The sequence below is a fragment of the Rutilus rutilus genome (assembly GCF_951802725.1).
Source record: "Rutilus rutilus genome assembly, chromosome: 21".
NCBI classification, from domain to species: Eukaryota; Metazoa; Chordata; class Actinopteri; order Cypriniformes; family Leuciscidae; genus Rutilus; species Rutilus rutilus.
In genome coordinates, this window is record NC_140226.1 from 30,223,623 (window position 1) to 30,244,994 (window position 21,372).

The 21,372-nt window shown below is 36.6% G+C and overlaps 2 protein-coding genes across 6 annotated transcripts; one reads left to right on the plus strand and one right to left on the minus strand.

The window, feature by feature from the left end:
• Window positions 1-408: 408 nt before the first annotated feature.
• amy2al1 (amylase alpha 2A-like 1) lies at window positions 409-10,200 on the minus strand. 5 transcript variants are annotated; one of them, XM_084392696.1, is made up of 11 exons: window positions 10,085-10,200; window positions 7,516-7,688; window positions 7,225-7,371; window positions 4,811-5,008; window positions 3,524-3,754; window positions 3,317-3,450; window positions 2,299-2,421; window positions 2,119-2,218; window positions 1,457-1,578; window positions 1,243-1,368; window positions 409-642 (listed from the first exon to the last, which is right to left on the minus strand). In XM_084392696.1, exons 2-11 carry the CDS (start codon window positions 7,681-7,683, stop codon window positions 453-455), a joined length of 1,539 nt encoding a protein of 512 aa, XP_084248822.1. In that variant the 5' UTR covers window positions 7,684-7,688; window positions 10,085-10,200; the 3' UTR covers window positions 409-452. The 5 variants fall into 5 exon arrangements, with proteins under 5 accessions (XP_084248822.1, XP_084248821.1, XP_084248824.1 ...); XM_084392695.1 differs by lacking the exon at window positions 10,085-10,200 and adding an exon at window positions 9,455-9,765; XM_084392698.1 differs by lacking the exon at window positions 10,085-10,200 and adding an exon at window positions 8,776-9,532.
• ahsa1b (AHA1, activator of heat shock protein ATPase homolog 1b) lies at window positions 9,626-21,146 on the plus strand. The gene is made up of 9 exons (XM_084392699.1): window positions 9,626-9,766; window positions 10,893-11,083; window positions 12,506-12,588; window positions 15,903-16,020; window positions 16,115-16,200; window positions 18,572-18,700; window positions 18,848-18,949; window positions 19,055-19,106; window positions 20,385-21,146. The coding sequence occupies exons 1-9, from the start codon at window positions 9,687-9,689 to the stop codon at window positions 20,555-20,557; spliced, it is 1,014 nt and encodes a 337-aa protein (XP_084248825.1). The 5' UTR covers window positions 9,626-9,686; the 3' UTR covers window positions 20,558-21,146.
• The last annotated feature ends 226 nt before the right edge of the window (window positions 21,147-21,372 follow it).

Here is a 21,372-nt window from a genome sequence, read left to right on the forward strand (position 1 = left end):
AGATATACACACACACACACACACACACACACACACACACACACATTTTTGTGTGTATTTGACTGGTTAAGAGCAACAAGCCACAAAAAAGAAATCAATTATTGCATTAATATATAATGCAGCAATAGTTTGTTGCGCCCCTAAAGTTTCTAAATCCTCCTAAATTTTTCATTCAATTGTTTTTTTCAGATGTTATCTTATTCAAAGACAGTGGAGTTCACAGTCAAGGAGGAACACCTACAAGCAACAGTACAGTGACTTGTTAACTGTGTTAAGGAGATAAAAGTTTGGATGCTTGTGCAGTGAATCAGAAGAATGTAGTTCTGTGGGCTAGAAGACACTTTGGTTCATCTTTTTCATGATATGATTTATGATGTGATTGTAAACAAAAGCTCTTCCACCACACTGTTGAGTTAAGTGATCCTGCTTTATTATAATTATCTTCAGTGAATCTACAGTTTCGAGTCAGCATGGAGGGCAATGAATGGATCCTCCTCTGTGTGGATGATGTGGAAAGTGGCATGTCCATCAGATCCCACTGACACCTGTTTCCCTGTGCAACTGTCCCCACTCTTGTCTCCAGAGATGACATCACAGTATGTGCCCACGGGCAGGCCAGTGTGCAGTGTCACGTTCAGTTCCCTGGGGCATTAATCAAATACAGTTAGTCACCATGAATCAAAATTGACAGTTGTTATTCTTTTATGCACTTTTAGAAAGAAAGGTTCAGTGGGGTTATAGAGAACCCTAGGGTTCTTGACTCCATCTTAAACCATTAATACCAAAAAGGTTCTATATAAAGATAAATGTCTTAACTGTGATAAAGTATGTTCACTAATTGTTTAATTGATAAAATGTAATAAAAAATATAGCTGCAAGCAGCAATTAATTCCTCAGTCACATCTCACAATTTTTTCAATCTCCATAAGGGCTCCGTACATCTCTTCTCTTCTCTGATGATGCATTTACTGGCTTGAAGGCGTGACCCTGCCGTCACTCACATGACATCACAGCAACAGCAAACCACAACCATCCAATCAATTCCCGTTGGACAAAATCAAGTCCCGCCCTAATATTGGCTTTGTTCGAGCAGTTTCACTCTGATATACGTCACAATAGAGAAGAAAAGACTATCACAACTCCCGTTCCATGCCAACTTGGAGTAATCATGTGCTAAATTTGTATTATTATTGCACATTTAACATGTTAACTATTCTTGGGTAGGTGTTGCAAGTTTCTCACCAATCATCATTGTTGATGACAATGAATCCCCTGCTGCCGCGGCTAAAGGCGATCTGATTATTACCGTTGTCCCACCAGTTGGAGAGAGGCTGGCCATTGACCACATTGCGAAAAATCACCATATTCCTGGTGTGGGGAATAGAGTAAGAGAATTGCTGGGATTTGACATTGAAATCAGGAAAAGGTGTCCAGAAAAACAAAAATTCACACCCACCTGATTTGACGCCATCTGTGCTCACATATCCACTTGTCCCCACAGGTGGAATCTGGGTTGATGGGTACTGCCTTAGTGGATCCATTGGCATTGCTTGGAGGGCCCATCCAGTCATTCCGATCCTGTTTTATTTCACAAGAACATTATTTGTTCAGGTTTTACTTGTGTGGTATGAAATAATCTATTGGGTGTTACGGGGCTAAAGGCACAACTTCAGTAAAATGCTTCTCGCTACAATTATTGTGCTTTTAGCCCCAACCAGGGACACTTCAAATACCATACGTTTACATATTCTTCAGTTTTTGAAAAACTGTTGATTTATTCCCTTGAACAAAACCAAACCATTAAAAAGACATGTCTTAAAATGCATTCGCTAATTTTAATGATTATCATTTGCTACCTAAAGCTATAACATTTTGAAAATCATTAAATATTAGATCAACATAGCACAGAATCTATTTTGCGTTGCTGCCCGCAATTGCTTCATGGATCAGTCAAATTTCCACCTGCATTTTGTGCCATTTAGTGACTGAGGGGATTTACCCTATAGTGCGCCATTAGCCCTGTTGTAAGCTATTAATTTACGTAATGTGAAGCACATGGGTTTCATAAACTATAAGACTTTAACATAATCATAGTTTTTTTTAAGTGTGAGCATTCACCTTTCCATTCACCAGATGTCGATCCCAAAGGTAACTAGACATGACTCTGGTGACACCGTATGGGTGAGCCAACATGAGCCCTGAAGCAATCTTATAAAGCCTGCAAAATACACAATGTAAAACATACCACTCACGGTAGGATTAGTCGGAGTTCTTGGAAAATATTTCAAAATATTTTACCTAGAGTCCCAAAATGTCAAAACAGAAGCTCCACCAGCGCCGTGGCCTCTTTGATTATCATGATTGTCCACAAACACCAAGGCTTTATCAGAGGGTATGAAACCCCAGCCCTCTCCCCAGCTCCTAAGACAAAACACTGTTTACAACTCCTTCAATAACTCTTACAAGCCAAAAGATTGCGGAGCATGATTATACCCAGCTAACAGGGAATTTTATCAGAATGTTCTGCCAAGGCAAGTTATGAACAAATGTTCTTCCAGTAGCGTTAACAGAATGTTGGTTTGAGGTTATCTGGTCTTTTATAATGTTCTCAAAATATTAGCACAAAACATTTATACATCATTCATGAAATGTTTTTTTCTGAAACATTTTAGTTGGACATTTGTATAACATTTTTTAAATGCTATACTACTCGTTTCAGAATGAACATTCCCAAAATGTTTGCAAAATGTTCTTAGAACATGTTTTTGTTAGCTGGGTAGGCATATCTACATATCTTTTTTTTTTCGGACATATCACTACATTTGGTCTACTACAGTAATATGGTAAATATTGCTAAATAAACCCATACACGGTAATTAGGACCATGTAAGGAACTGTAGATTTGCTTAATGCTCAATTAGCTAATAAATGTTCTGGAGAACATTTAATAGATTAAAAAAAAAACTGTCAGTCTAGCAACAAGTCAAACAATGAAACAGTATGATGTCTGTTTCCAGATTAGTTTTTCCATGAACCATGTAGCTATTTTTTAGCAGTTGACTCAACAGTTGTTAAGTGGCCCCAAATAACTATTATCACTTGCGCTGGTATGAAAAGAGACGTAAAATTAAATTAAGACTTATTAATGTTATGATCGAGAGACATTAAAAAAGCACCGGTAAGTTGCCATGAACAACAGTGAAATATATATATATATATATATATATATATATATATATATATATATATAGTGATTGACCAATCAGACACGACTTTTCCAGATGGCATTGTAATACTACAGGTTACTATTGCATACTTGAGATAGCTTAGCTTTTCTTTGTTCCATTTACGAATGACTGTTCCCAGTTTTGCACTGTGCTTGAACTCCGTCACTCTTCCGAGTTCAAAATATTCATTGGCTTTAATGGACTCCCCACCAAGGTCGATAACCTGAAAAAAAAAAAAAGTGTTAATGGTTTAACAACCATTTTAAGTAACTCTGGTCTTGAAGAGATGGTGATACCTCTTGATAAATAAAGGGCTTGGTTCCAGGTAAAAACCAAGTGGTATTCAGGCTCTTGAGTCTGCCGTAGACGTTACTTAGGTCGCCAGGCCACATGTGCTTACAAGCATCTACTCTGAATCCAGCTACACCCATGTCGATCAGTTTGTTCATGTATTCAGCCACTTTTCCTCTAACATAGTCCTTCTCCAGGGCCAAATCCAGGAGACTCACCAAGCGACAATCTCTAACCTGTCAACACAAAATTAACAAGTCAAGCACTGCAGCAAAATAATAGTCTGCATGTTGAACTGGTAGCAGGGGAATTGAAATCAGGGTTGTATAGCGCACACAACTATGAAGCACACTGTGACTAGTTGCAGATGCAAGTGTTACTACATGGATTGAAGTTTGTGTGTGAACAAATCTGAGGACTGTAATTTAAGTCAGGGGTGATAATGAACCTTTAAATGAAAAGCATGCACCAACACAACAGAAAACAAGAAACTATGAGTCTTTAAACATATGGAGGGTGATAAGCTTTCACCATAATGTGCTCCCTTTGAATCTGACTTGAGCAGAATGATACAATCGTCTTTTGAAGAGCTGCTTTATAGCTAAATAGAATTTGTTTTATAACTGATGAACTTTGCAACATTATCACTGATATTGAATCATCATTGAACTAAACCGAGCTGAATAAAGACACTTATGTCTTCTGTAGAGCTACTTTATAGCCAAATTAAAGGTGCAGTAAGTGATTTCTGAAAAACGCCGTTGAAAGTGGATAGGACTGAGCAGCACAACTCACTTGTAGCCCACAGTTTTTTGTTTTTTTTTCAAATATCAAATGAAAGAAATTTTTAAAGTCGCAATGAAGTAGCAACAGATCTTTCTTCCGTATTGTGACGTACATCCGAGTGAAACAACGTCTTGAAAGAGAAAACTAATTAGGGCAGGAGCTTGGTTCTATCTGTTGGTAGTTGATTGGATTGAGGCAAATCTGAATGCAAGCTTGCAGTCGATTGGAAGTAAACGGAGGGTTTTACGCCAACAAAATGGCTGGAGAAGTCCAGCATGTCACCAGAGAAACGTCTGTCATTTCACTAGAAGATCAAGTTTTGACATTTTTATTTAAAAGTTCAAAGAGGTCAAAATAAATATGAAAAATTGAATCCACAAATTATTCATTCACAATAAGATTAATAACATGCATTTAGACAATAAATAGGGGTGAATTTTCATATCTTGTTGACTTCATCGACTCATTTAAGCAAAAGGTAACTACGTTTTTTTTTTTTTTTTTACCTGGAAAATATCGTTGTAGTTTTCAATCTCTTCTTTGTCAGTTCTACACTTGTTATCATTGAAGTCCCATGATGAGTATGGGACAGAGGGGAAGTCCTCCTCGTTGGCGTTGAAGTATGATCCACAGCTGGAGTGATTGCCCTTTCCACCAGAGGCTCCACACATGTGATTTATGACTGCATCCACATATATGTACACCTGTTGCAAAGTAAAACACAGGAGATGCCGTCTACACTCTGTAAAAGAAAGCAACTACATATTTTCCAGGTTACAGGACTTTGAGTCACAAATACTATGTGCGAATTTACATAAAAATCCATGTTAAACCAACAGAATTCCCTCAAATGTTGTCCCAACGAGGCAAACACACTTGTCTGAACAAAGAATTCCAAACGGTAACACTTTACTTGAAGGGGTGTGCATAAGACTGACATGACACCGTCATAATCATGACATGACACCGTCATAATCATGACATGACACATGTCATGAATATGAAGGAGGTCTTATGCATGTTTATGACAACTGTCATTAAGTGTCATTCGCTCAATTATGACATTTTTAATGCAAATATGACATTGTGTGAGATTTCTTTGTTATGGCAACTTGACATTACTAAGACAACACAACCTGTCATAAATATGTCATAAACATGACATAGCAGATTAATTATCAAACTTAAGAAACCACTTAGCTTTATGGGTTAACATTTCATTAAACTGTCATGTGGTTGGTTTTGACATTGGCTGTCATGAAGCCATTATAACATTTTAATGATAAATTAAATTTGTACCACTGTAGTTGAGGTCAAGAAAAACATTCATGACACAGTTATAATGGCCTCATGACAGCCAATGTCAAAACCAACCACCTAACAGTTTAATGAAATGTTAACCCATAAAGCTAAGTGGTTTCTTAAGTTTGATAATTAATCTGCTATGTCATATTTATGACAATTTATGTTGTCTTGGTAATGTCAAGTTGTCATGACAAAGACACTGACAGGTTATGATGTATTGGTTTATGTCAAGTTGTCATAACAAAGACATCTCAAACAATGTCATATTTGCATTAAAAATGTCATAATTGAGCGAATGACACTTAATGACATTTGCCATAAACATGCATAAGACCTCCTTTATATTTATGACATCTGCCATGTCATAATTATGAAGGTGTCATGTCAGTCTTATGCACACCCCTTCAAGTAAAGTGTTACCCATAAGGTATGTCCATAAATCTATGTGGCTACCAAATTAATAGATTAGTATATTGTGTTACTAATCTGAAATTTGTTGGAACAAGAAACCGGTAACACTTACAATAACTAACTTTAATTAACAATGAGGAATACATTTGTTACAGTATTTAATCATCTTTGTTAATGTTGGATAATAAAAAGTTAGTTCATAATAGCTGATGTCCATTAAATAATATTAACAGATACAACTTTCGATTTTAGTCATTTGAACACAAATGTTGAAATTAACATCATTTTCATGTTACCAAGTGTTACCAAGAAATATAGTGGCCTTAATGAATTTATTGGCTAAATTAGTCATTTTGCATTTAGTAAACAAACAAATTCAAATTGGCAAAACAAATAGACAATAGTTGAGAGAATCTAAAACTTTTTCAGAGCATAATTAATAATTGCCATATAAAGAAAATTAATTTTTAGTGTCATCATTTGGCTATTTTTGAGGTACGAAACGGTTATCTTTACACTAAAAATAATTGTAATTTTAAAAGGTAAAAGATTAACTGTTAGTTAGTCTAGAAGTAACTGTTGATTAATGAACAGTATATACACGAGAAAAACTGTTATAGATCTAACCAGTAAATTACTGTTAAATATACTATTTTTGGAAGTAAAAAAGAACAAATAATCTTATAATTAAGAGTGAAAAGCCATACACTGACATTCCCAGAATTCCTCGTGCGACACTTCACATTTGATGGTTTTTCATTTTAATAATGATAGTTTTTTGTTATACGTTATATACATTAGGGTTTTATGTTACGTTACATCTTATGTTGTTAAATGAATGTTTATCGCATTATTTTACTGTCGTGTGGTACCATGATGGTGTTTTGTACAGTATTGTGTGCATGACACTGTGCACCATCTATATATTAGCATTTACCTCAGGTTGTGGAAAAGCTTATGCTGAACTTTGATTCTTCGTGTGACTTTCTCTTCACCAAAGCATTATTATGTGGTTGTCAGTATATGTTAAATGTACAAAATAGATGGCCTTGCTAGTTCAGCAGAAAAGGATTTAACTTTTTTGTAAATTACAGTTTTAAACTGTAAAATATACAGGTTGTTCTGTAAATGTTTACATTTTTACATAATTATTCTGGCAACAACAACAGCCAGATTTTTTTCTTTTACAGTAGTTTTGCAGTACCCCAACTTTGTTACAGCGTGTGATCATGTCCTTCAGCTCTTCCTCAGTTCCTGATCTGGAGCACAAGTTGTAGCTGATTGGCTGATACCTCTGCCACCAAGGGTGCCAAGGATTGGTCACCACAATGCTTTCACTGGGGGGAGAGATCTGTAAAATAAAAGACAACTGTTTTTGGAAAATGTTCTAACCTTTCATAATTCATTACCTTCTGTAAACAACTCCTCTAAAAGCTCAAAGTTCATAACATCACATTGATCATACTGCTACTTAAAAACAGATTTGTAACCATACCTGAACTCCTCCATAGCCGCTTGGTGCCAGGTATCTCTCACATTCTTCAGCTATATCTGCCCACCGCCACTCAAACAGATGAACAATGGAGGTCCTATTAGGTTTAGTGTTTGGGTTATGCTGGGCAAGACACAGTCCAACGAGTACAGCTACAATCAGGAGCTTCATTGTGCCTTTGTGCAGAAGAAAAAAGCTCAGGGTGAGTGATCTCAGTGTCATAAACACATCCAATGAATGAGTCCTGAAACATCTACTGTTCACCAGACTAGTAAACATGTAAAGTGCTGTTGCTTTTGCAGTGTAGTCCTTGCTTGCACCGACTCACCATCTAGTGTACAAGAAACCTTCAAATTGTAATCCTTTGCTAATAATTAATTTTGTAAATTGAAAAGACAAATGTGTAAATAAATCATCTTGTGATACCGTTAGAGAAACTAATGATATCACATGATTATTGTGTTCTCAACCCTGCTCCTGAAGGACCCCCAACACTGCACATTTTCTTTGTCTCCCATATCAAACACACTTGATTCAAAAGTGTACCAAAAGTGTACCCTAACGTACCAAGGTTGAGAGACACTGCTCTATCACACACACAAATACTTCACATGATAAATAATGTCCTTTCTTTGAAACTCACCTGCTGAATAGCATGAAATTGCTATTTGTTCTCCTGTTTTAAATGTCGTTCCAAAGAAACGGCACTTTGCAATATCTGCTTTTGTGTATTTTTGTGTCGCAATATTAGTAGTTCTTGTCCTTGGCTTTTCTGAAATTATGCCAAACTTCATGACAGAACTATAAATCTGTGTGCTGCCAATAGTGGTTTACTGTCTGTCAGAACTGGTTACTTGTTACAGTTCAGCAATTAAGTGATTTATTTAATATGATTTATTATGTATTATATATTTTTAAAATTCATCAATTACCTTTTTACATGACTTTGTCTAGTTTAAAATGATTTGTATGCAATATGTATTTGATATGCAAATGACTAATAGACCTACAATGATCAAAAATCAATCTCGGTCAGAAAAGCAGCTTTTTGTCTGTGCCTAATTCACTTCCATTCTAATTCCAGTTGTTATGTCTCTTTTGCCATTGCACACACTAGAATTAACATTTAAATTCATATTAATTTTCAACGAAATTATTGATCTGTCTGTATTGAGACCATAACTGAACATCACTGTTTTCTCGAAAGCGTCTATATAAATAAATTAAAACAATTTTTTTTACAACAAAAATGAAAACACTTACTCAAGCTGGACTTTGACACTATTTTCTTCTAGATCTGCTGTACAGCCGAACAACAAACTTTGTTGCATTTTCCAGTTATCACTGTAAAGCTGCTTTGAAACCATCTGTATTGTAAAAAGCGCTAAATAAATAAAGGTGAGGTGACTTGACTTGACTTGAAATTAAACCAACGCGATAAATAGCAAACATTAAAATTTAAATGTAGCCTAGTTCACCCCTACATGAAAATTCTGTCATCATTTCCTCTCCCTCAAGGTGTTACAAACCTCTATGAATTGCTTTCTTCTGCTGAACACAAAAGAAGATATTGTGAAGAATGTTTATAACCAAACATTTGATGGACCCCATTGACTTCCATGAATTTTTTTTCCCTAGCTACCATGGAAGTCAAGGGGACCATCAACTGTTTGGTTCCCAAAATTCTTCAAAATATCTTCTTTTGTGTACCAAAGAGCAAGTCTTGAGCCAACTATTCGTGCTATTGCAAAAACAATAAGGACCGTATTTTCAGACAAGTGATCTGCCACTTAGGCCTACATATACATCCATTTTACATTTAGCATTGTAGCCTACATTTCAGATTGAATTCAGCCAACTAAATCAGTTCAGAATTAACGTGGTTCTAAATGGCATTTTTAATAATACAATGCTACTGTCTTTATATATACTTTTTAAATACCAACAAACAGACACGTTTCTCCAAGTTAATGCGGAATCATCTCCAAGCCTTGTGTTTAGCACGGAGTCCTTAGCTTGTGCGCGACTTCCGTTTCCAGTAATTTCTACGAGCAACAAAACCAGAGGCAGCAGTCGAGAGGATTCCAGAAGCGAGAGGAGAGCACGCTCGTGTCAGACTCCGTGGCTTCAGTCATTCATTCATTCTGAATTCAGAATATCTGTATTAAATCAGCATGGCGAAGTGGGGAGAAGGGGACCCTCGCTGGATCGTGGAGGAGAGAGCGGATGCCACAAACGTCAACAACTGGCACTGGTGAGAGACAACCGGCACATTCGCACACTTACTCAATCCATCTTGATGCTAACATGCTAAAGAACACCCGCCTAGCTGTCGTCTGTGAATCAAGTGCCTCACGAGCACTCTCGACCGAAGAAAACATGGTTCTGGCAACGGAACAGTTAGAGCAACCGAGAAAGTTCAAGTTGTTGTTGTTTTGGGGTTTATTCTGATATCTGGCTAATGGGCCGTTAGCGTCGTCGCAAGTTTATTCATGCCATGCTTTCGCCGCATCTTTCATGTGACGGCTTTCTGGTCGATATATTTCTATAATTTGACGAAGATCTTGTTTACCCTTCTATTTCTTGTGTTGTCAGCTGTCGCTTCGGTTCTGCTCTTGCAGTGTCTCGGCAGCTTGGACATCATTGTTACTGAGGAAGAGATGCTCTCAGACAGTTTTCTCAGGGCTACACTGCTTATGAAGGTGTATTGAGGAAACGGACATTAATTGGGGAAGCTGAAGCATTTAAACCATTTCTTGGTGTTTGTCAGCATCTCCATCCACAAGTTTAAATGGCTTTTTACTGTTGACAGCAAACCCTATAGATCCTAGTTTCGACATTACAGTCACATTAAAGCTAGGTTTTGTCAAGAACTATTCTCAGGGTTCCACAGACAACCTGGAAATATCAATAATAAAAATTACTATTGTGATTTAAAGGCTTGGAAACGTTACTTTCACGTTAAATTTCATTAGAAAGGTATTGTTTTAATGAATCCTCATTAAATGGATTCAAATCTCAGGACATAATTATGTCTTCTTGTCTTGGAGACTTTTGTACACTAAAAATTATTGCCTAATTTTTGAATCTATTAACTCTTATGAATGATACAACCTGACATGGAAATCCAATTCAATTATCTGTATAGATATGATTATAAAATTTTATCTTCTAAGTCTGTGTGCAGTAATCACAAACAACTGATTAAGTCATAGAAAATTCTTTTTTTTTTTCTTTTTTCTTTAGTGGGACCAGTGAAAATTTTGCCAGGGCAAGTAAAAATCTGAACCACTGACCAGTAGAAAAATCCTTAGCATTAAGCCCTGCAAAAAAAAAAAAAAAAAGGGAGTAATATCAGTGAATGTGCTTTGTGTTGTTAGGACGGAGAGGGATGCCACAAACTGGTCATCGGAGAAGCTGAAGGAGCTGCTCATGGGATTGTGGGTGGAGAATGAAGAAGGCAAGTGTGAGATCACAGAGGTCAGCAAGGTGGAGGGAGAAGCATCCATCAATAATCGCAAAGGGAAGCTGATATTCTTCTACGAGTGGAATCTGAAGGCCGCCTGGACAGGTGAGGAAATATGTGTGGAATACCTGTGGATCAGCTATTGCTAACTTAAGTCTGCTCCCACCAAGAACAACATGGAAAAGCACTTTAAGGCGAGACACTACAGGTGAATAGGGTACATTTTTTAACTAGCAGATGTCACCATGAAACTTTCCCAGTTGATTACCTACATTAAGATGAGAAAAAAATGTATTACAAGTTTTCTGTAATTTAATATTTAAATATGCAAATTAGGCAATATCTAATTAAATATGCACTAATTTGCATATATTTAAAAAAACGAAATCTTGAGTATTGGATAAAGCCAGGTTAAAATGTATTTTTTCATTGTGTTCACATATTAGATGGGGGAAAAAATTACTGTGGGATTCATGGATATCTACTTTTGTTATCCTGTAAATCAGAATATACTGTCAATAGCCTTAAAAAAATTATTTTTCGCCATGTTTTTTGGAATAAAATGTTATATAAATCAGGCTAGGAATAATATATTTACAAATCCCTATGTAAATGTCTTCATAATATAATTAGGTACAAGACTGGAAAGTTTGGTGTATATAGGTGCTACTGAAGTGGAGATTTCGGACTTGGAGTATGAGAAGTCATTTTGAGAAAACGGGCTTTAAAGATTTATCATCAGCCAATGAGATTGCGCATTCAGCCCTTTTACTTTCACGATTGGTTGCTGATAAAAAGGAAATGACCATATTTGGATCCGACAGCATTGTACAGGACAGAGAGAGCTTTCCAGCGTGTGATGACAGGGTGCCAGCAGCGGGAGGATTAAGAACGCCAACTTTTGTTGAATTTATGAGAAATCTACAGATGCAAACAGACAAAGTGTAGTAAAATAAAGACCTAAATGTGTATTTCGGACTTTTTTTCACCACAAGTCTGAAAGAAGACATGTTATTGAAGACAAATATTCAAAAATCCCAAAATTGAACAGTAAAAAAAACTGTTTTTGCCTGCCGTGTCTCGCCTTAATGCAAAATACAAGGCGTAAAAAATAAATAAAATAATAATTATATATACTGTATATATTTTTCTTTTTTAAATGCAGTTAAGTGGAGTGTCTGCTCTATAAACAGCTGGCTAAAGGGAATACACAACCTGAAACTGAAAACGGATCCACAATCCACCTAGATAACAACTAATTTTTGTATAATAATAATACATTTTATTTGTAACGCACTTTATATTTAAGCAAAATCCCAAAGTGCTAAGTTTTTTGGCCTGATGTTCATCCCTGGTGTAAATAGATCTATAGGAAGGAATGCATTTTATTTGCTCTTGGTGTGAATAGTAGGCCTTAAAGATGTATATGACCTAGAGAAATTCTAAGTAAATGTCTAATTGAAGCAGTTATTTAGTTTACTTGGCTTTAATATTCACGTACATGATTTGGGCTGTCTGTTTGTACAGGGACATCAAAATCAGGCATCAAATACAAGGGGAACATTGAAGTTCCAAACCTTTCGGATGAAAATGACATGGACGACCTTGATGTAAGTTAACTCATTCACGTAGCATTTTATATATACTGTAGCATCACCAACCTGAAGGTTTTACAGAAGACTACAATGGCAGTGTGTATTGTAAACATGGTCAATTTATTTAAAGGGGCTGTATGTAAGAATTATCATGTATTACTCGCTTTTTTTATTGCCAATGTGTGAACAGCTTGTAACAAAACTAGGTTGTCTATGAAAGCCTAGACTGATTTTTATGTGAAGGATTTGGGACGTTTTTGCCAGGAAAATCAAAAGGAAGTGCCGTCTCTTCGAGAGCCTCTCGTCTGTTCAATGACACATGAACAAATGCTTATACAATGTTCAGGATAATGCCGAAAGAGCCATTCTGTACTGTAATGTCAGTGTCTTGCAAAGAAAAGGGTTTAATTCAAACTATAGTATCACAAAGTCAGATTTACTGTATAGTCTCAAACATACTTTATAATCAAACTATCATAACAGTGTAATTTTAATTACCTCATCTGTACCTCATCTCATACCTCATTAATTACGTAAAGCGCACAGCACATATTTACATATTTATCTAAACGTTGCTCTGTATCGTGGACGGTGTCAGGATGTTTGTTAAAAGTATATCACTGCATTTCTTTCTTTTTTATATTCTAAGCGATTTCTAAGGTATTTCTTTTTTACTTCTAAGCGAAGAACGAAAAAGAACATCGTTGTGAGTATTCACATTCAGTCTTGTGCGTTACGTGTGGAGGAATGCGAGCACAAGTAATAAGTTGCTGGCTGCAGTTCACTTAATGGCCACCGGTGTCGCTAATAACAAGTGTTTGTGGATTCTACATATAGCCCCTTTAAACACTGATGTATTCGAGAATCTAAAGCAGTGGTTCTCAGTTAAGCAGACGGAGCCCAGTAAGGGGCTTTAGCAAACTTCCAGAGGGGCCTCAAGAAAGATTAAAATAATTTAAAATCAAGATATTTCTTACTTTAATTCATTTGTTGTTTTTAAAGAACCAGTTTTTCCATTCCCTTGGATGACCTGGATATATGAGGAAGCCTCATTTTGAAAGTCTGAATTCTAGACCTGGAAATGTCATGTAAATAAAATCTTCATGAGCACTTTTATAATGAATGTACATTTTCTAGTTAAAGGGTTAGTTCACCCAAAAATGAAAATTCTGTCAGTAATTACTCACCCTCATTTTGTTCCAACCCCGTAAGACATTCGTTCATCTTCGGAACACAAATTAAGATATTTTTTGATGAAATCTGAGAGCTGTCTCACTCCTTCATAGGCTTCTTCTAGGCAATTTCATTCTGCCGGTCCAGAAAAGTTAGTAAAAACGTCATTAAAATAGTCCAAGTGACTACAGTGGCTCAACCTTAAGTTTATCAAGCGCTGAGAATACTTTTTGTGCGCAAAAAACACAAAACAAATAACGACTTTATTCAACTATTAATTTTCTTCTGTGCCTCTGAGTGAGTTCACGAGAGCAACACGACGCATGCTCGAGAACTGAGATGACGTAGATGGGTCTGTGCATTTCCTGGATGTCCGAATTGTGAGAAACCAACGAGAAAACAAAAGTGCCTTACCAATGCCGCAAAATGAATGGCTTACCTTTCACACTTTCCCATCAAATGATCGTGAGCGTCATCTTCTTAGTTCTTGCGCATGCGTCGTGAGGCCCACCCAGAAGAAAATTAATAGTTGAATAAAGTCGTTATTTTTGCGCACAAAAAGTATTCTCGTCGCTTGATAAACTTAAGGTTGAGCCACTGTAGTCACTCTGACTATTTTAACAATGTTTTTACTAACTTTTCTGGACCGGCAGAATGAAATTGCCTAGCAGCCTATGAAGGAGTGAGCCAGCTCTCAGATCTCATCAAAAAATATCTTAATTTGTGTTCCGAAGATGAACGAATGTCTTACGGGGTTAGAACAAAATGAGGGTGAGTAATTACTGACAGAATTTTCATTTTTGGGTGAACTAACCCTTTAAGCCAATCTCCAAAGTATAAGAAATTGTGAGTAAAAATATTTTTAAAAAATCCTTATCCTTAATCCTTAGTAAATCACAAACAACTGGAAAAGTCATGGGGCCTTCGAAAATTCTTGTGGACAGTGGGGGTCTTGGAGTCAAAAAGGTTAAGAACCACTGATCTAAAGTATCTGGAACAAAAGTATCTATTTTTTGTTGTTGTTGTTATTAGGGCTGCTCGATTATTGCAAAAATCATGATTATTTTAGTCAATATTGATCATGATTATTTAACACAATTATTGGTGGGTGATATGATCAAAGTCATATTTCATTAATGTATTTCATTTCATATCAGTGAAATTTCACAATTATTCAACAAAAACTAATACTAGGTTAACTAATACTGGGTTAACTAATACTAGGTTAACTAATACTGGGTTAACTAATGTAAGTAAAAGTTCCTCAGAACTGTTACAGAAGACAAGTAAACAGTCAGCAATACAATAAGAAAAGAAAAAAAGAAGAAAAAAACCCACTTACAAACAAAACCGACCAATAAATTCAACAGAACAAAAAATAAATTAAATAAAGTGCTTTAGGATTTTCTGAAAGATGTACAGTGGTAATCAGATAAATAATAGCCTTGAACAGAAATTAAATAAAGCAATCAAATGTACAATAACACTGCTGTATACATTAAATATAGACTCAGTGTTTCCCCTGCCATTGTTTTGCGGGGGACAAAATCCAGTCATAAAAATGGAATTTACTGTATAACGTGGAATTTTTAATTACATTTTTTGATGAATAAATAGAGAGCAGTTCAGTATACTTGAAATCAAATCGTGATATAGACTAGTGTGTGTGAATATTAAACCTCAAAGACTATTTTAATACGAATCCTGCATGTTCTGTGTGAATGAATGGTGCAGCCGATGGGCAGTTTCATTTACCACACACACACACACACACTGAAGCACGTGTGACGCTCGCACTGTTTTTTTGTCTACATGAGGACACGAATGCATGAATGTCCTCTCCAGACTCTAGATCCGCTCTGACAGTCACTTAACCGCTTCATTTGAGAAAAACTATCATCATGTCATAAACACAGAAACTCAAAGGTCTTCACGGCAACCCGTCAAAATAAAAGTTCGGTTTAACCCCCCCTCCCCTGAAAAATATCCTAGGGGAAACTCTGCAGACTAATCCTTACTTAGCCGAAATCGAAAGTAAATTACGATTAATCGCACAGCCCTAGTTGTTATTGGATGTGAATAACTAAATAGCCATGCTGAGTATATAGATTGTGTACGTGATGATGATGAGTATTTTTTTTCGGGATCACACACAGGTCAGTGTGAGTCTTTGTAAAGATGAGCCTGAGACGGCGCTGTTTTCTCTGATGAGGAGGGAGGGAGCCGATAAAATTCGCACGGCGCTGGCCGGCTATGTGGGCTTCCTCAAAACAGGTACGTCTCACTGAGATGACAAAACTGATGGCATTCCTGTAGCAGTGTTGTCTGTTGGATGTGGATTGCTATAATCTGTTATTATCTGTTGTAGAGTTCACACAGGGCATGATCCTGCCCACAGCCAATGGTGTGACGAAACAAACAGCCCAGGGAACAACTAAGACAAGCAAAACTCAGGTGAGCCTTAAAGTGTCTCGATTTTCTTCAATATAGCTTAAATAGCTTACTGCTCAGTCTGAAATCATTATGAATTATTGTGGATGTCAAGTAACCAGCACTAGTCAATAAGGAAGATTATGCAGACACTTAATGTATTGATCTGCAAGTAAGAAAACATTATTACCAAAACCTGTTATTCACTGATAATTCACATGTGTGAACAAGTGAAAATAACTAAATGTACCATATAGTATAAAAATGAGGAAAAACAAAATGTGTTGATAAATATACAAAATAAAACGGACATCACATAGGGCAAAATATGTTAACAGTTTAAGACAAACATACTAGTTTTACATCACTTGAAACTGCTACGGTAGTGGGGAAGATGCATGGGTATTAATTTGCTTTATTTTAACGTTTGTTTTTACCTAAAATCTTCCCCGTTCAGATGGTGATACACAAATGTGGTCATGTGCTCATTCAAGCATTTCATACAATGGATTTTATAAGTGAAAAAACAACTGACAGTACATATGACTTTCATTTACAATTGCCATTCACGAATGAATCGTTCAGTGCGATTTGCGAACCGATTTAACAGGTTAATTGACAAGAATCAGCTTGTTTACGAATTGGACACTGCTAACGCTTCTCAGAGCGAGTGACGAGTTCTTCAGCTCAAAATACAGTAGGAAAAAGTATGATATTATCAATGCAGTAAAGTAAAAGTTTCCCAAAATAAAAATACTCGGATAAAGTACAGATACTTAAAATGTATAATGCTGGACCTTTCCTCTGAACTCTTTTCATGTCATTTAAAGGTTGTATCAGTGATTTCAGGCCCCCAAAAAAAGGATCACATTCATCTAATCTTTCCTAACGATCCGCTAGCTGCCCGCCCCATAAGCAGGCCGTCAAAAAAACACGTCTCTGTAGGCAGCCTAGGCTCTGAGATCTGCACATAAAAACAATTGGTTTCACCAACCACTCAGAACCAAAACAAATAGTGTTCCAACCAATCACTGACAGGGGGCGGGTGTTGTGAGGTTTTGTGCTCATGCACGGCTGCACGCGAAGTCGGAGCTGAAGAAGAAGCTGGCTCAAAACCTCTCAACACCCGCCCCCTGTCGGTGATTGGTTGGAACACTATTTGTTTTGGTTTTGAGTGGTTGGTGAAACCAATTGTTTTTATGTGCAGATCTCAGATCCGTTAGGAAAGATTAGATGAATGTGATTAAAAAAAAAGTGGGGCCTGAAATCACTGATACAACCTTTAAATCTTTTTCTATTAACTCTTTTCATGATTAATATTATTAGTAGTAAATGTAATTTTTGGTGGCTTTATGAAGTCAGCTCTTATTTTGAACATTAAATCTATTGTTTTATCATTAAAAAAAATTCTTTACTGTCTTTCATTATATAAATGGCATCTGTTTTTTGATATATAATGCAATTTGAAAATGTATTTTAAGACATTTATACACACTTAAGTGTCCAGATATATTTTACTGCCATTGTTTTTTGATAAATCATCATGTCAGCTATATTATGTAATGGAATGCTAAAAAAAATCCATGTTCAAATTCATATTCTTTCTTTATCCTGATTCAGTCCGATCAAGCTTACAATAATGATTCATGGTTTGAGCTGTCAGTTTGGATTTCACAGGAAAATCCAGGCTTATGGCATTTGTTCATGCATATGTCAGAAAACAAGCCCTGGCTACTAGATATCATGGGCGGCTTGTATCTACAATAAATAGTGTTGTTGTAGATACACTCTGCTGTATACTGTACATTCACAGTTTGTGAACATAAAATATTAAATGCAATTAGAAAATGTATAAAAAGTTAAATACAGTTTATCACGTGTATATTTTCATTTTTATAATGTGTAAAGTTGTAATTTTGTTATGTTTACATCTGTTGCTATTTGAAATAGTTACTAACTATAATGTGATTTTTGATTAATTGTTTTAAACCCAGTTAGGGTCAGTTTGAAAGATCATAATTAATTATAATAATAGCATATGGTACCCACAAAAATAAAAACATACAAAAATGTATTATCGGTTTTAAATTCACAGATAACAAGTGAGATTTCAATTACATTTTGGCCATTGACCTAGAAAATGCCCTGGTTTCTTTTTCAGAAATCTGCTCACCTTAATATATGGTTTCTTAAATTTTTTTTTTTTACTATCAGTGGGGCTCAATGTAGCTTGACAGATCTGCTCCGATGTGGCAATCAAATGCAACCATAGTGATTGCTTAAACGATTTGATTCATCCATGCTGAAGCACAACTGACGTAAAAGCAGCTGACTGAGCTTAATTCATCAGATCCGTTTGCTCAAACTCATCATTTGTGTGTAATTGTATTTTTAGATTGGCCCATGTAGCGCTGCTCCTCCTCCTTCCAACACAGGGGTAAAAATCCCCACCTGCAAGTTTTCGTTAAAGGACACATTCCTCACCTCACCAGAAGAGCTTTACAGGGTGTTTCTCAATCAGGAGGTGAGTCTTCTGCTCCACCACAGCTGACAGGCCATTAGTTGCATCTCCACTATAGTGAGACTCCCTGGGCTCTTATTATTGAATGACAGAGCTCTTCTCATTAGTGATTACATTTGTTTGAGAAGAATGCCAAATTGTGTGTTACAGATGGTTCAGGCTTTCACACGCAGTGGTGCCATGGTTGAGGCTGAAAAAGGTGGGAAGTTTCGCCTGTTGGACGGAAACGTGAACGGAGAGTTCCAGGAACTGGTGAGACTTCAGTTCCCAATTATAAAGCATGATGACAGCTCAGCTAGAAGTACATTCACTGATGATTGAGAGTGATGGTTGATTTATGATTTGATGGTTTAACAGGTACCTGAGCAGAAGATAGTCATGAAATGGAGGTACAATACATGGCCTTGTGGTAAGTTAAACCAGCTTTATTCACACTGCAGACAATAGACTGTCCACACTGGCATTTTGCAAGTTATGAAATCAGATACATTTGTTTAGACGGTGTATTCAGCATCTTGTATATCTACATTGGTTGCTACAGTAGCAATGTAAGCGTCGGCTGCTAAGAGACTTTCCCATACAGCAACTGAGCCATTAGTGTGGAGAGAATAGACTGAACACTGGACATTTTGTAAGAATGTCACATAAAGTTTGGGGTCAGTAAGTTTTCAACTGTTTTGATGCATTCCAAAGGATGAGATTGATACGGTAAAACCGAAGCCATTGTTACTGTTGGTATCACTGTATCACATGCTGAGAAAGAGCTAAAATTCAGATATGCTAACAGCCATTTGGTTTCTGACCAATCACAACAGACTGTGCCATTTGACCAATCAGAGCAGAGTAGACCAATCACAACAGACTGGGCCATCTGACCAATCAGAGCAGAGTAGACCAATCACAACAGACTGGGCCATTTGACCAATCAGAGCAGAGTAGACCAATCACAACAGACTGGGCCATCTGACCAATCAGAGCAGGGTAAACCAATCACAACAGACTGGGCCATCTGACCATTCAGAGCAGAGTAGACCAATCACAACAGACTGGGCCATCTGACCAATCAGAGCAGAGTAAACCAATCACAACAGATTGGGCCATTTGACCAATCAGAGCAGAGTAAACCAATCACAACATACTGGGCCATCTGACTAATCAGAGCAGAGTAAACCAATTACAACAGATTGGGCCATTTGACCAATCAGAGCAGAGTAGACCAATCACAACAGACTGGGCCATCTGACCAATCAGAGAAGAGGAGGCTTTTGGAAAGAGGAGTTCAGAGAGACCGAATCCTTTATCGAACCGTATCAAACTGTTTTCAACATTGATAATTATAATATGTTTCTTGAGCACCAAATCAGCATATTAGAATGATTTCTGAAAGAACATGTGACACTGAAAACAGGAATAATGAAAAATGCAGCTTTGCTGCTATTTTTAAATTGTAATATTTCTCAATATTACTATTTAACTGTATTTTTGAGCAAATAAATGCTGCATTGGTGGGCAGAACAGACTTCTACCGACCCCAAACTTTTGACAGGTAGTATAGTTCACTATATGACAGAATGCAAGTCACATAATAAATATCATATTTACCGGCTGTCTCATTTACCGTGTGCCAGTCGACTTTGAGAAACGTCTGCACGTCGTTCACCTTCGCTGTCTGTCCTTTTCATTTCAGAGCACTATGCGACGGTGACATTGACTTTCACAGACAAGGGTAACGAGACGGAGTTAAAGATTGAGTGTCGGGCAGTTCCCGAGAGTGAAGAGGAACGAACACGAGATGGCTGGCAGAGGTACTACTGCCACGCTATTAAACAGACATTTGGCTACGGCGCACGACTCTGCTGAGGCCAGGATGTAGCGGCCGCTCTTTTTGGCTCTTTTCTTTGTTTTAATGTTTTTATTTTTCATTTCGCTCCACCTACAAATAAGAGAAGGATCTAAATATGACTCTACTGAACGGCAAGGCATCACATTGTTCCATTACTACGCCTCTTTATTTGGATGATTTTTATGTTTACAGTAAATAAAGAAAAAGATCGAAAAGTCAGAACTGAACGAGATGAAAAGAGTGCTAAAGGGGAGACTTGGGTCATATGAAATATCTGTGTATGTGTGTAATATAAAATACTTGTTTTAGCATGGTAACTCTCTGATGGCACTTCTGTCCTGTTCTGTCAAGGCTCACAGGGTTGGATGGTGCCCTTATGCACTGGGCGGTTTTTGTCAGAGTTATTAAAAATTGGATCTTCGTGATGGTTTGGATAAGGAAAAATAAAGATATATATCAGACCACTTAATGTTTTTTTTTTTTTTTTTCTGATTGAAACGGAATCATTCATGTACATTGTTTTTTGTCATTCCATCTAATAGTATTATGAACATGTGATTTTTACTCCATTTATATTCATCGAGATTTTGTCGTTTGACATTTTGTCGAACAGACTATATTAAAAAGAGAATCATGTAAAATGCACAACTGGTTATTTTTAGATCACTGCTTTTCTGTTTGCTTTGTATTACTGAAAGTACTGTATTTCAGCCTTTATAGGGCTTGCCTGGTTTTAGCTTCTGTTATGTTTGAAATGCTTGAAAAGGAAATCACAAAACAAGTTAAAGGCCCTCAGCAACGAAAAGAAAAATTGGATATGTTGCCCCAAATT

Coding starts and splice junctions, on each gene's coding strand:
- amy2al1 (XM_084392694.1), bottom strand. CDS start 8,306: ATGAAGTTTGGCATAATTTCAGAAAAGCCAAGGACAAGAACTACTAAT. Junction 7,372..7,515: donor GCGGCTATGGAGGAGTTCAG/GTATGGTTACAA, acceptor TTTATTTTACAG/ATCTCTCCCCCCAGTGAAAG. Junction 5,009..7,224: donor CACGCTGTAACAAAGTTGGG/GTACTGCAAAAC, acceptor ACTTTGCAACAG/GTGTACATATATGTGGATGC.
- ahsa1b (XM_084392699.1), top strand. CDS start 9,687: ATGGCGAAGTGGGGAGAAGGGGACCCTCGCTGGATCGTGGAGGAGAGA. Junction 18,950..19,054: donor ACGGAGAGTTCCAGGAACTG/GTGAGACTTCAG, acceptor ATGGTTTAACAG/GTACCTGAGCAGAAGATAGT. Junction 19,107..20,384: donor GTACAATACATGGCCTTGTG/GTAAGTTAAACC, acceptor TTTTCATTTCAG/AGCACTATGCGACGGTGACA.